The sequence below is a fragment of the Rhinatrema bivittatum genome, chromosome 13 (assembly GCF_901001135.1).
Source record: "Rhinatrema bivittatum chromosome 13, aRhiBiv1.1, whole genome shotgun sequence".
In the NCBI taxonomy this organism is placed as follows: Eukaryota; Metazoa; Chordata; class Amphibia; order Gymnophiona; family Rhinatrematidae; genus Rhinatrema; species Rhinatrema bivittatum.
In genome coordinates, this window is record NC_042627.1 from 8359429 (window position 1) to 8372723 (window position 13295).

Here is a 13295-nt window from a genome sequence, read left to right on the forward strand (position 1 = left end):
TGTGTGCATACCAGAGTATTATGTATGTGTTCTAATACGATGAGGAGGAGAACAAAAAAAATGACTTAGAGAAGGAGTGTTTGTCCACATGTGCCTATAGCCAGCAGCTGGAATGTATCCTTGCAGAGTGGACAGGAATAACCGGGCTGAATGGATGGGCCAATCGGTCTTTATCTGCTGTCCTCTATAACGTAACGGCTATGTTATCCTGTTGTGTGCATTTTAATCTTGTGTGTGCATAGCAGTATTTTGTGCACATTATGATAGTGGGTATGTGCTGTGGTATGGTGCTACAGTATGATATTTTTGTATGCGGTAGCTTTGTGCTCAGGTTGTAGCATGTTTTATTATAGTGCTGTATATGGTAACATTTGGTGTATGCTGGACTATGGAGGAAGTAGTATTGTGCTTGTATTAAAGTATTACATAATCATAGTGTGTTTGTATTTTAGCACTGTTTGCATATTATGATATTTGTGTTTATGTTATGCCTGTGTGTATTGTAGTGTGTCTGTGGGGATTCATGCAGGAAAATATACTGAAGACACTTGTCCCTTTTGATATTTCATTTGTGGGTGTATGATAATGTTGCAAGAATCGGGGGGTGCCAAGGGCCCGAGAACCTAGGGTTTCAGCTGGGAGTAATGCCGTGAGGGCTCCATAAAATAGACACATACCATGTTCCCCTGACAACTACATTCAGAATTGGAGCGTCGCAACGGAAAAATAAGCTTCAGGACCAGCTTGTCCCGCGGTGTTATTTAGAAGGGGGCCACTTAAAAACGTAGAGTGACTTGTCCCCTGTGTACCCTTGGTTTGGAAGCACATGCATGTGTGCTACAGTTGTAGCAATGCTTGACCCGTGCCACTTATTTCTGTGCTCTAAGATGATATTGCATTTCCAGATGTTTTTTTTTCAGTGCTTGTTTTGCTAAGTGCCTGCAGTGATGTCATGGTGTTGTGCGCTGGGTGTGCCTTGCTTTTGTACATATCTTTTTGAGTGTGAGTCTTTTGTGTCAAGTGTGATCCATTTGTGTCGATCTCCACAGGACAAACCAGAGCACGCATGAGACGGCGTGTGGTTGCATGTACTTGCTTAACCTGTCTGGAGTCCCTGCCTTTCTCCCGGAGCTGGCAGGAATTCTCTGCTCCGTGCTGAATATGGGCTGAGATTTTACTGCGATTTCCGTGCTTGACTTTTTTTGGCAGTTCTTTGGGAAAAGAGCACAGACGCCACCCACTTGGCGAGCAAATCAGATGTTTCAGCAGCGTAAGAGCAATAGCCTGGCTGGCACTCGTTTCTGGGTGGAGGAAAGACGAACTGATAACCCTTCCCTAATCTTTAGCTGTTGTTCCTACTCTGCATAAAATATCCTTGGGTCAGTGTCATGGGTGTTCAGCAGGAGGGATCTCCAGCATTGTCAATGATACTTTGGATGTGTCCTCTGGTGAAGTTTTGGTGTTGCTGCTGCTAACTCTTTGAGCAGATCCTCAGTCGTTCTCAGGGCACCCATTTTTGTTTTTTTTGTTTTTTTTACAAAACCTGAGAAAAGTTTCAGCAGCAAGATTGTGGAAGTCTGAGCCAGAACTGAAAAATTCTACGGTCATTTGGCGTGGCACGTCTGCCGTGCAGACTACGGTCAAATATTGTACGGTTTGTCGAAAATGTTTTTTACAAACCAGGTTTTAGAAATCGGGCACAGCTATTTCCATGTCCTGAGGTTCAACCTTATCGAATATCCCTGGTGTGGTGATGGTGAGGGGGCAGGTGTTTATAACAATGGATACTTCCAAAAAAGAACCTGTCCACATTTATTCACTGTTAAGTGTTTAAAGTACTTGTGTGGAATCCAATATGTAAAGCACTACTTAATTTAAAATCCTGTTAGCCATTCATCCACTTCTTTTTGTCTGCTCAGGTGCCCCTAATTATTTGATAGAAGGAATTTTGCATCTCGTTAAGATGATCCTGACTGGAGCAGAGGCCCCAACTGGAGCTTCACCAAGAGCAAGTGGAGACCGGTTCAGGCTGAGGTCTAGGCGGGCAGCATTCAGGCAATGTCATGGTTCAGTCAGGAGCGAGAGAAGGCCGTGATCGGGGGCAGGCGGAGGTCAAGCAGCGTCAAGATGCAAGCCGAGGTCAAAGCCAGAAGGTAAATCCGAGATGGAGCCAGGAGCTGTGATGTCATCAGAAGGCACCTCGCTGGATTCCCTGCCACCTGCTCTTTAAGAGAGCTCAGTTGACGTGCACGCGCGCCTAAGGGAGGCCCAGGGAGCAGCGCGGAGAAAGGCCCGGCAGCCTGGAGTGCCCTAGAGCGGGGCCTCCCCCCCCGATTGTCGAGAAGCATCGCATCAGGCCTGGAGCTGGCAGTGCCTCCGCCACGGGTGGCAGCAAGGCATGCAGAGAGCTGTCCCCTGTCCGGTGGGCCGCCGAGCGTAACAGTTTGATGAGTAATTTATGAGGACTCTGGATGTTTCTGTTTCTCCACTGTTGCATTCCATACAGAGTCTGGCTTGTTGCGGTTTCCAGTTCATTTCTGTTTATAGTTTATAGTCTCCTTATTCTGCTTTTGGTGAGGGTGAGTCTGTGTTCTGCATGTTTAATTGAGGTGGGTTATTCTGTGTTTAAAAAAAACGAGGTGGTGGGCAGCACAGTAATTGTTTGCACAGGGCAGCAAAAAATGCTAGCACCGGCCCTGTCTCCTAGATTTCTGTTTCTCTCTTTCCATGCCCCTTTCCTTCTGTTCTTTCACATCTCCAGTTCCCTTCTTCTCATTCTCCTCTGTTCTGTAGCCTTAAATCACGTTTCGAGCTTTGTCCATTCATCCTCTCCCTTAAAACGAGCAGCCCCTGTATCTTTGAGACCCTCCTTCCTTCCCCACCCTTCTCATCTCTGCTATGTATGTCCTGCTCTCCGCACGCTCTTCCCTTCCTTCCACGGGGGCCTCTCCATCCCGCCTTTCTCGCTCGGTGGCGCACATGCTTGGATTCTTGTGGCACACACATGGTGCATCTTTTAACACCAGATGTGTCCTTGAATTCTCCTCCTGAAATTTTTTTTGTCAGCTTATGCATTTGTCATGTTAGTGAGCTAGAGACAGAAGAAAACGACGGAGAAGGCAAATAAGCTCGTGTCAGCTCGCCGCGAGTGACAGGAAGAAGAGGATAGAGACAAAGTGCAGGAAAGAGGGTAAGGTCTTAAAAACGGCAAGAGAGGAAAGTGAGCATAACCTAGTGTGCCCCCCCCCCCTTGGTGCAGACTATGAACTGCCCCTATGCTTGGGGTGGGGAGAACCACATGAGAAATTATATTTACTAATGTGTAACCCCTTTTTGGAGGATTGTTCCTCCTTAGGGCACACAACTAATTTATTTCTTCGGAGCTGCTCTGGCTTAGCCATTCCGTCCCACGCTGACTCTTAATCCCTGGGGAGGGACTCTCTTTATGGGGGGAAGCTCTTGTTTACGACCCAGACGATGAGAAAAGGTCGCCAGTGTGTGTGTGTCGTCATTTGGTACTTCTCATGGGGTAAGAGGCTGTAAGAATGCAGATAGGCCATCGTATTGGGCATTTTTGAACATGGCTGCGGAAGACGCCGCCATGTTCAAAAAGAGATTGTAGAAAAGTATTATCAACATCGATGACGCCGAAATGAGATTTAAAGCCCTGTGAAGAAGGAACCTGCTTTCCGAAACACGGACCGTGTCGGGTGATTTTTATCATCTTGGGCGATGACTAATTAATTAGTTCTTTTGGGCGGACAATTGTGGATTGACAAGAACTATAAGCTAAGTGGCTTTCTACTATCTCTACAGTTAACGTAACCGTGTTCTCTGGTTATTGTTGAATTGAAATGACTATTACAATATCATTCAAATAATCAAGATATATGGGAATTTTTGTAGCAGCACAAAAAATATGACCGATGATTATATTTGGTGGCAAAATTTAAAGATGTGCTATGCACATTAAATGATGTGTATCCATGTAGCCTGAGTGGGGGATGACATAGGGTCCTGGGTCCTGGTCATCCTGATACCACAATTCTGTGTCCTTCCCAAATAACCTCTCACTTATGGCACCACAGACCAGATAAAATCATTGCACCAGAATAAAACAGTAATTAACCCTTTTATTTTAGTATTGTGTAAGTAGGCAGCAAATCCAACCAGAACATTAAATGGGAAAAGTATAATATAAACTTGCAGTTTTCTTGTTTTAAATCAAGCAATGCTAAAATAACACTGGGTATGGCCTGTTAGCCAGAGCAATCAACATACCCATGTGGATAGTAAAAAAAAAAAAAAAAAAAAAGGAACACTAATAGAGAGAGGTTGTGGGGGGGGGGGGGGAAGCAGTGAAATACACAGCTTTCAGAAACTGTCTTTACTCCTGAGTACTCAAAAGGGGGGAGGGGAAAGATCTACCCAATGTCACCAGTTGTAAAGGAAAATGAAGGAGTCCCTCGATGGTGGAGCTGGCTAGATGACAAACCAAATAGACGACCACTACAGTGTGTGAAAGGTTTGTCTCTCCTGGGGAGCTTCTGCAAATGGTTTGCTTGGTACCAAACAGAAAACAGGCCTTGTTTCAGTCTGTTACAGAAGGACCACGGTCCATCAGCTTCTCTTTCCCTGCACTATCTCATATGGCTGTGGCAAGGGGTTTATGCTTGATTTCAACTGAAAGGCTGAAGCAGTTAAGATGAGATACAGAATTTATGACAAAAGGCAAGAAAATAAACCTTCTCCCTCCTCTGCTAAGATACTCTCTGTGTAAAGTTTAGATTACTTAACTCAGTCTCTTAGGAGGATGATCCAGCTATGTGCCCCTGGGCCTGGATATCTCTGGAAAGGAAGTCTCTCAGTCTCTTGGCTCCTGGCTCCTCTGTCTCTTGTTGGGATTTTACATATAGCTTGGCTATGAAGCAAGAACACCTGTCTGTCTTTCTGTTTCCTCAGACTTCTGTCTCTTCCTCTCGATAATTAGCTGTTCAGGAGAAGAACTGATTGCAGGTCTGCCAGATGCACTCCTCTCTTCCTGGCTCCAACTCCTGGCCATCCCCACCCCTCATTCACAGACAGAGCCAGCCAATTTGCGTCTTTTCTTCCTTAAATGGTCTCCCAGCATTCCTTTGGCTTCCTTCTCTGCTGGCTATGTAGTGCTGTTCTCTGGGCAGGCTAAACAGTACAGCCTTTTCCCGAATGTGTTAACACTGTGAGTGCTGGATGCTGGTTCTTGCAGATCATTTGTCATTCACAGGAGAGCACACAGAGGTTTTTGACTTGTTTTTATATTCCTTTGCCTTGGCTGTGTCGACTTGCAGTCTCTGCAAGGGTGAAAACCTCTTTTTTTTTTGACAGGTCCAAAATACACGATTCAGATTCAGACGCAGTTCGGCCCACATTGTAAGGCTTCAACACATGATAAGCTCATGGGGGCAGGAATCTGGTTTATAGTAGCTTGCAACATTAGTGAGACAAAGCCCTTCATGAAGAATTTCTGCTTTAGTTACTGGGAACCAGAGAAAGCAGGATTCAAATCTTCCCTCGCCCACGAATGCGCTTGAGTAAGTCACTTTGCCCTTCCTTGCCTCAGATATTAACTCAGGTTGTAAGCCTTCTCTGGCACCTATACCTGAATTCTCAGCCACCTTGAGCTGAGATTTGGCAAGGCAAGTACTTAAAATCCCAATCCTTAGCTGCTGAGGTTGTGTAAATTGCTGTAGCCTAACTGAATATCTGGGACCCAAACGCTGTGCACCATCTTTGTCAATAAAAGTTTTCTGACATTCATTTGAAATCTAGTGGGAGGCTGTTGCTTGGCAGCAGAGCTAGGCCCTGCTTTACCTCATCAAATTCCAGCAAACTTAGCCAAAGTTACAAACGAGAAAAGAGAGAGAGATTTTTTCCAGATGTTTATTTTGTCCCTGATAGAGATTATGTTTGCTGTTTGCTGCTGTGAGGACGCTTAAGGAATTCATCCCGGGCTGGGGAGATGATGGTGAAAGGAAAGTGAAGAAAAATGTCTGTTAAAGGAAAAGACCAGGGTAAGCCCACTAGAAAGAAACCGAGAGAGAGACAAAAACTGAAACGGCCATGGGTCTGAGGAGAGGCTGATGAGGTTTGGGGGTGGGGGAAGGGTAAGAGGTTACGCAGCATCTCTCCGAAGAGTGAGATTTCTGCCTTGGCATTGTAAGTCAAGGTTTTGCAATCCTGGGTCACTCCCTGTTTTCTCTCTCTCTCTGTACTTGGCAGAGAAGAGTTTGTGTCACCAGAGCCGTTTCCAGCCTGAGGCAAGGAAACAGTCAGGTAAAGGAGGAATTCAGGGATGAGGGAGCAGCATGCATGCTAGGGGTTAGCCTGCTTATCTGAGCCTTCTGACAGAGGCCTTTGGGCTCAGGGCTGATGGGATGGGACTCTCCTGCGGCATTTTTTTGGAAGTAGGGCCGGTGGAAGCACTAGGCGGCCGCCTAGAGTGCCACAGTTTTAGGGGTGGCAGCAGCAGGACTGGACTGGGCTGGCCTGATTGGGGCCTGGGCCTTACCATAGTGGTAGGAGCTGGCCAAAGAGTTCCCCGCTGCTTCCTCCCTCGCTCTGTCGGCAACGTCCTGTGGAAGCAGCTTTCAGCCGTGCCGTGACCTGCCTTCACTTTCAGGTTCTGTGCTTATGGAGCTTTGGGAGGGGGGGGGGGTTATAAAGGAAGAGGAAAGCTGCTGAGACTGGGCATGAGGGGTGGAGCTTCGGGTGGGGCACAAGGCTGAAGTATCACCTAGAGTGTCTAAAACCCTTGTAGCAGATCTGCTTGGAAAGAGGTCCACCTGGATCAGAACTCTTGCACTTTGATGGAGCAAGCTGGAGCTCCAGCCGTTGTTTCTGTGTTGGTGCAGAACTATCTGGGTCAGGGACTGGGAGCACTGACGCTAAATGACATTGAGGATTGGAGCAAAGGTGTTTTTGGGCAGGGGAGGGCTTATCCTAGTATTTTCAAGTTCAAAGGATAGGAGTCACATTCCAGTGCACTGAGTCTCTGGGAGTGGGGTCATAGGTCCCTGTGTGTCTGAGGGGTGGGTGTCACAAGTGTCAATGTGAAGGGTGAAGGTCATGGTTCTCAGTGTGCTGGTGTGAGGAGTGGCGGTCATGAGGCCCAGGATGAAGATCATAGGTCCCTGTGGGATTGATTGTAGAGGGGAGATATTGGTGTGTTGGGTTGTAGATAGCCCTGTATGCTAATGACCGTTAGAAATGGAAGGCTTGAGGCTTGGCCTTCTCAGTAGGATAATGCTGGATTCCATATTTTGGATATATAAGATTCTTGTATCCATGTATTCTTTTCTCTTCTATTCCAGGCACCTTTGGCCCCGTGCTATTCACCATCTGACAACTGATAATATGATGGCATCTGAAGCTCAACTTGGAGCCACTCTGCAGCCAGAGAAATTGGATATCGGTATGTGACGGTGTAGGGTGGGACAAGGCTGAGATCAATCTGGGGATAAAGAGAAGGGGAGAAGCGAGGTGGGGTTGGAGAGTTGGAGGAAGGTGTGAGTTGGGGGGGTTGGAGAGTTACGAAAGGAGAGAGACAGAGTGGAGGGTTAGGGAAAGGAGAGAGATGAGAGAGGAGTGGAGGAATAAGGCAAGAATGAGCTGAGCTAGGGCAGGGTGAGGAGGACAGAAGTGGAAAAGTAGGTGAGAGGGAAGCGGCGAGCTCAGTGGTGGCCAAGGAATCAGAATGCAGAATCCCAAACAGCCTCATGATTTTAAGAAATGGGAGGGTCTCCTAGGAGGAGCAGGACCATTGCAAGGGATAACAAAGAGGGTAACTGCTCACTACCCTTCTGAGTCTGTGTGAGTCCAAAACAGGAAAGGGAAGGGGGTGCCGAGAGCAGCCCTTGCCTGGGGCAATGTTATGTCCAGAATCTTCTTTGCATGAGGGGGGAGGGGAGTCCCCAATGGCAATTTCCCTTCTCCTCATCCCTATCAGTATCTTTCTCTTTCTGTCAACACCCCCACCCTGTGCAAAACCTCTCTCTCTCTGTCTGTCTCAATCTTGCCACCAGACTGGCCCTCTCTGTCAATTCCCCCACCCTGACCCCACCAGTCTGTTGGGCGTTATTGTATTTAATAAATTCTCTTTCCAAGGCATTGGTCTTGCTTTTGTTTTCTCACATCTGTGGCTACTCTAGACCAACTTCCGTTTTGTTTTTTTGGGTGTGTATGTGTGAATGAGAGCCTACCTGAGGGGGGGTGAGAGAGAGAGAGAGCATGTAGGAGTGAGAACTTGTGATATGGGAGTGGGAGCCTGCATGTGAGGGAAAGCATGTAAGAATGGGAGCCTGTGTGTTTGTGTGAGAGTGGTAGCCTGCATATAAGAGCGAGAGCCTGCATGTGAGAATGGGAGCCTGTGTGATGTGTTTGAGGGAATGAGAGCCTGTGTGTGTGTTTGTGGGAGTGGGAGCCTGAGTGTATGTGAGAGAGAGCATGGAAGAATGGGATCCTGTGTGAGAGAGAACATGTGAGAGAGTCTGTGTGTGTGTGTATGAAGGGGGAAGGAAAGAAGACAGAATAAAAGAGACCCTGGAAAAGTAAAAGACAGACAAGGGGGGAAAAAAAACTGGGACCAACTGAATAGAAAAATAAGATCAGACAACAAAGGTAAAAAAAATTATTTTGCCTTTCAGCGACTGAATATGCAATCTTTGGGAATGTGCATTTCTTATATATTTGTTTTTTGCTTTTTCTTCAGTATTCCAGTACTCACAGAGTCTGGTTCCTCAGGCTTTGCATTTCAGTTTTATTTACATGTTTGTTTCTAATTTGCAGTCCCTTATTCTGTCTTAGATAAGGGTCTGCCTGTTTTGCGCATGTGTGACAGAGATGCAGTATTTTGGCCAGCATCTAGTTTCTCTGTAAGGATTTGTAGCAGTCTAGTTTGTTCTGTTTGCCCATTAGGTAGTGTATTAGTGTTCTAGGGCCTGGTATAATGTTTGCCTTGCTGCCGTTTCATAGATAAGGTTGCTGCTGTTACGGCATGGCAAAGTTCTATTTATTTATTTATTTATGTGTAGGGTTTGTGTTGCTTCACAAAGGGGCCGATCCAATATTTATGCGCAGAATGCGGGCGCAGACGGACTTCAGGCAGGCGTTAATTTCTGATCACAAAAATGTGCATCCTAGACGCCCATTTTTTTTTTGGCATTGGGAGTGAATACCTAATAGCCTTATTCACATCATTTGCATGTGATGAGTGCTATTAGATTCATTCCGTGTTGGACGCGCGTTGTAGAGGCACTAATCCCCTTATTGTATTGCATGGGCCCCCAAAGTGTTTGGCAGGGAAGGGAATGTGTTTTGCTGTCATTGAGGTGACACCAGAATTCGAATTTATTATTATTTTTTGCATATCCTAGCTCTGTCCTGCACCTGTTGCAAATCTTTTTATGATGATTATTATGATTATTGCTGTTTTATTGTAATTTTAATTTTATTTTTGGAAAGAGGAGTCATAAAAGAATATATTGATATTTGTTTCCTTACGTGATTGGATCAGATGTTTCTGAAGTGTTCTTTGTTTATTTTTTACATGATATTGTGTATTTATAAACTGCAATAAATATAAAATAAATTAATATCAATAAGCTATTTTTATTGTTGGTATGTGCTTGAAGTAATATAATTAAAATATTTTAAAAATGTCACTCATGCATGATGGCTGTTGCAAACTACTCAAATCCATTGTAGAGTGCTTGCTAAGACATTATTTATCGATATGAGTACAGTTAGTAGGGTCTAAATCTGTATGTCTACTACCCACCTATGTTAACCTGGTCCCCTCCAAAAATTCAGTTCTGGCTACACAACTGGGCTGAAGAAGAACAGAGAGAGGCTGGGGCCGCCACTGGGGCTCAGAGCAATGGTGACTGAAGAATAGAGAGAGGCCCCACGTGAGAGGCAGCTTTCTTGTGTGTGTGCGCTTGTGTGAGGCAGCTTGCTTGTGTATGTCTGCTTGGGTGAAAGGCAGCTTGTGTGTATATGTGCTTGTGTGAGGCAGCTTGCTTGTGTGTGTGTGTGTGTGTGTGTGTGTGTGTGTGTGAGTGAGAGAAAGATTTCTAGCCTGGTGGGGGGGGTCAGAGAGCATGTGTGAGGCTACTTAGGGGGGGTGTGAGAGAGAGCATGTGTGAGAGTGCTTGGGAGTCTGTGTGAGAGAGCATGTGTGAGGGTGCTTTTGTGTGGGTGCCAGAGAGGGGGGGGGCGGTGGGCAGAGGGGGTGGGGGAGGGGGTGGCATCATCTCATCCTTCGCCTCAGGCAGCAGATTGCCTTGAGCCACCCCTGGTCCCTCCCCTCCTGTCCTCTGCAGTGGTGCTCAGTTGCCATGGAACAAAGCACAAGAGCCACATTTTGCTCATGAAAGAGCCACAGATTGGCCACCCCTGGGATAGCTGTTGTGATGAGGCACACACCTAGCAAACATAGATACAGGGCCTGATTTACTGAAGCTTATCTCCTATTCTGTCCAGGTTAGTATGTTCCACCCGAAATTTAGACAGGTTCCTGATACACTGAGTGATAATATAAAGATTACTGAACGTTTGGAGGGAAAGCTGTGACTTTGCACCGAGGGCGTCAGCGTAAGGCAGAAACGGGTGCCCTTCTATCGATCTGTCAGTACTGCAGGAACAGGCAGGCCTTGCTAATTCTTCTCATCATTACTGTGTTTGTGTCGCAGGGCAAACGCCACCGAAGCCACTTGTGAAGCCCAAGCCAAGGATTTTGCCAAAACCCGCGTTCTCGGAGAAACCGGTGACCTCTCCCCTGCCAGACGTGCTGGGGTGCGCCTCTTCTCCAGGACTGTACAGCCCCAAGTCACCACTGGCGGATGTTCCTTTGGCAGAGAAAATTAACATCCTCACGGGGCCGAAGCCCTACGGGAGCAGCACCACCGCCGGGCTCGGCTACAAACGCCCGTCCTTCTCCTTCAAGCGTCAGAAATCGGAGACCGCGCCTAATGAAGGCGATGCTGGCAACGCCACCCCTGAGGAGGCCCCAGACCCTGGCGCCAGAGGGTCCTGGTCTTATTCCAGCTCAATGACTTTCTCGGAGCCGCCCAAATCTTTTGTGCCCTGGAGCATGCATGACGCCGGCAGAAGGAAAGTGGACCAGGAGGACCTCCCTGCCGCCGTCTCTCCGGTTGCCGATGCGGATTTGGCAGCGAGAAAGACGGGGCTGCCGCCGGCAGAGCTGACGGACGCCGCGGAAGGGACGGCCGTGCGCACGGCAGGTGCAGTGACGGCAGGGAGGCCCCTCGAGGAGCGGAAGCCAGGCTCCTTCAGGGTGAAGCCCGTTCCTGTGGCAGTGAAGCCCGGGCGCTTTCCTGGCACAACCGTAGAAGAGATCCTCGCTCGGCTGGAGGAGGGGAAGACGGCAGCAGCTCAGGGACCTGACAGGACGTGGGCACAGAGGCAGTCTCTCAGCTTCGACGGGGGCTGCAGGTTCGGCTCAAAAGCCTACTCCTCGTTTCGCAGACAGCAGAGCGGCTCCGAGGCAGTGGGAGAAACTGAGGAGAAAGCAACCAAAGAGTCAGAAAGCAAAGCAGGGAAGGATCCTTCCTCTCCTTCCACGTTGGAGGCGTCCAAGGAGTTGGCGGACATCTTCAGGCAGATTCCGTGGAAGGTCGGGCAGCAGTGGCTGAGGAGGATAGGCCCGGTGATCAGAGACCTGGCTTAAGGAGTGCATCGGAGCTTCTTCTGCAGTCACGCCAAACAGTTCCTCCATCTTTGAACTTTCCAGCCCCTGCCAAGGTCTCCCAGGAGAGGTGAGTTGCCTAAAGAGACAGCAAGAGGGAACTCTCTAGCATGGGCAAACGTGCCTGTGGGGGGGGTTATGCCTTGTCGTGTTGGGAGTTAGCGGGTGTTCTCTCCACACTACTTGGCAGTGCAGCTAGAGAGCCGACGGCGCACGTAAAATTATCTCAGGACATTGTGTATGTGTGAATAGCATGCCCATGTGTGTGAGAATTGTGCCCATATGTTGTGCCCATGTGTGTGAGAATTGTGCCCATATGTTGTGCCCATGTGTGTGAGAATTGTGCCCATATGTTGTGCCCATGTGTGTGAGAATTGTGCCCATATGTTGTGCCCATGTGTGTGAGAATTGTGCCCATATGTTGTGCCCATGTGTGTGAGAATTGTGCCCATATGTTGTGCATGAGTAGTATTTTCTTGTTTTGGGTGTGAAATTATGTACCTATGTGTTCAGCATGTGTGATTTGAGTGGTTTATGAATTACATATCCTTCTGGGTCGATTGTATGTGGCCTTATGTTGAGTGTAGAAATAATGCCTGTGTGTCATGAGTGTGTGTCTCCTGCTGTTTTTAATCCTGTGTATTCTGGAAGGCCTGAGAAAAACACCCTTCCTTGGACATTCTCCTCCACATAAGAAAGGAGCATAGGAAGGGGTTAACCCCTTGACGTCTGAAAAGATCAGTCTCTCTAGAGTCAGGGTGGGGACTTTTCCTAAAAGAGAAAAAAAATCTGCATATTCAGTGCTTTCTTTTTTTTTTTCTGTCTGATCAGCTGCTTCCTGCCTGACTCCAGCTGGGACAGAAACCAAATCCAAGGTCAGCTGTCTCCTCCCAGGGTGAGTAAGATACTGAACTCATCATCTGGAAACATCTGTACTGAGATCACTGGAATCTGTGGTTGTAACTGCCTGCTCTGTCTGTCTGTCGCTCTCATTTTCTATGCATGGATCATTGTCTTTGTTTGCTTGTCTCTTTCACCTCTCCATGTGTCCAGTTTACCTTTGTCTCTCTCCACATACAGATGTTGATTTATCTTTTAGACTCCCTCTGTTTCCCCCAGTTTCTTTCCCCACCTCTGATTCAGAAACATGTTGAAATGAACATTTGACTTGCCATACTGGGTCAGACCAAGGGTTAATCAAGCCCAGTATCCTGTTTCCAACAGTGGCCAATCCGTGTCACAAGTACCTGGCAAGTACCCAAACATTGAATAAATCTCAAGCTACTACTGCTTATTAATTAATAGCAGTTTATGGATTTCTCCTCTAGGAACTTATCCAAACCTTTTTTAAACCCAGTTACAATAACTGCTGTAACCATATCCTCTGGCAATGAATTCCAGAGGTTAACTATGCACTGAATGAAAAATAATTTTCTTTGAATTGTTTTAAATGAGATACTTGCTAACTTCATGGAGTGCCTCCTGGTCCTTCTATTATCTGAGAGAGTAAATATCTGATTTACATTAACTTGTTCAAGTCCTTTCATGATTT

At 47.1% G+C, this 13295-nt stretch overlaps 1 protein-coding gene across 6 annotated transcripts in view; it reads left to right on the forward strand.

The window, feature by feature from the left end:
* LOC115074862 (182 kDa tankyrase-1-binding protein-like) overlaps positions 1–12639 on the forward strand; it is a 46498-nt gene extending 33859 nt beyond the window's left edge. For 3 of the 6 annotated variants that reach the window (XM_029574802.1, XM_029574803.1, XM_029574806.1), the window contains exons 2-4: positions 7350–7450; positions 10728–11813; positions 12575–12639. In XM_029574802.1, the coding sequence (XP_029430662.1) occupies positions 7350–7450; positions 10728–11725 (1099 nt within the window). In that variant the 3' untranslated portion in view covers positions 11726–11813; positions 12575–12639. Of the gene's footprint in view, positions 1–5925; positions 6051–6278; positions 6313–6635; positions 6659–7349; positions 7451–10727; positions 11814–12574 lie in introns of those variants that run through there. The other 3 variants (XM_029574804.1, XM_029574805.1, XM_029574807.1) reach the window with 3 other exon arrangements.
* The last annotated feature ends 656 nt before the right edge of the window (positions 12640–13295 follow it).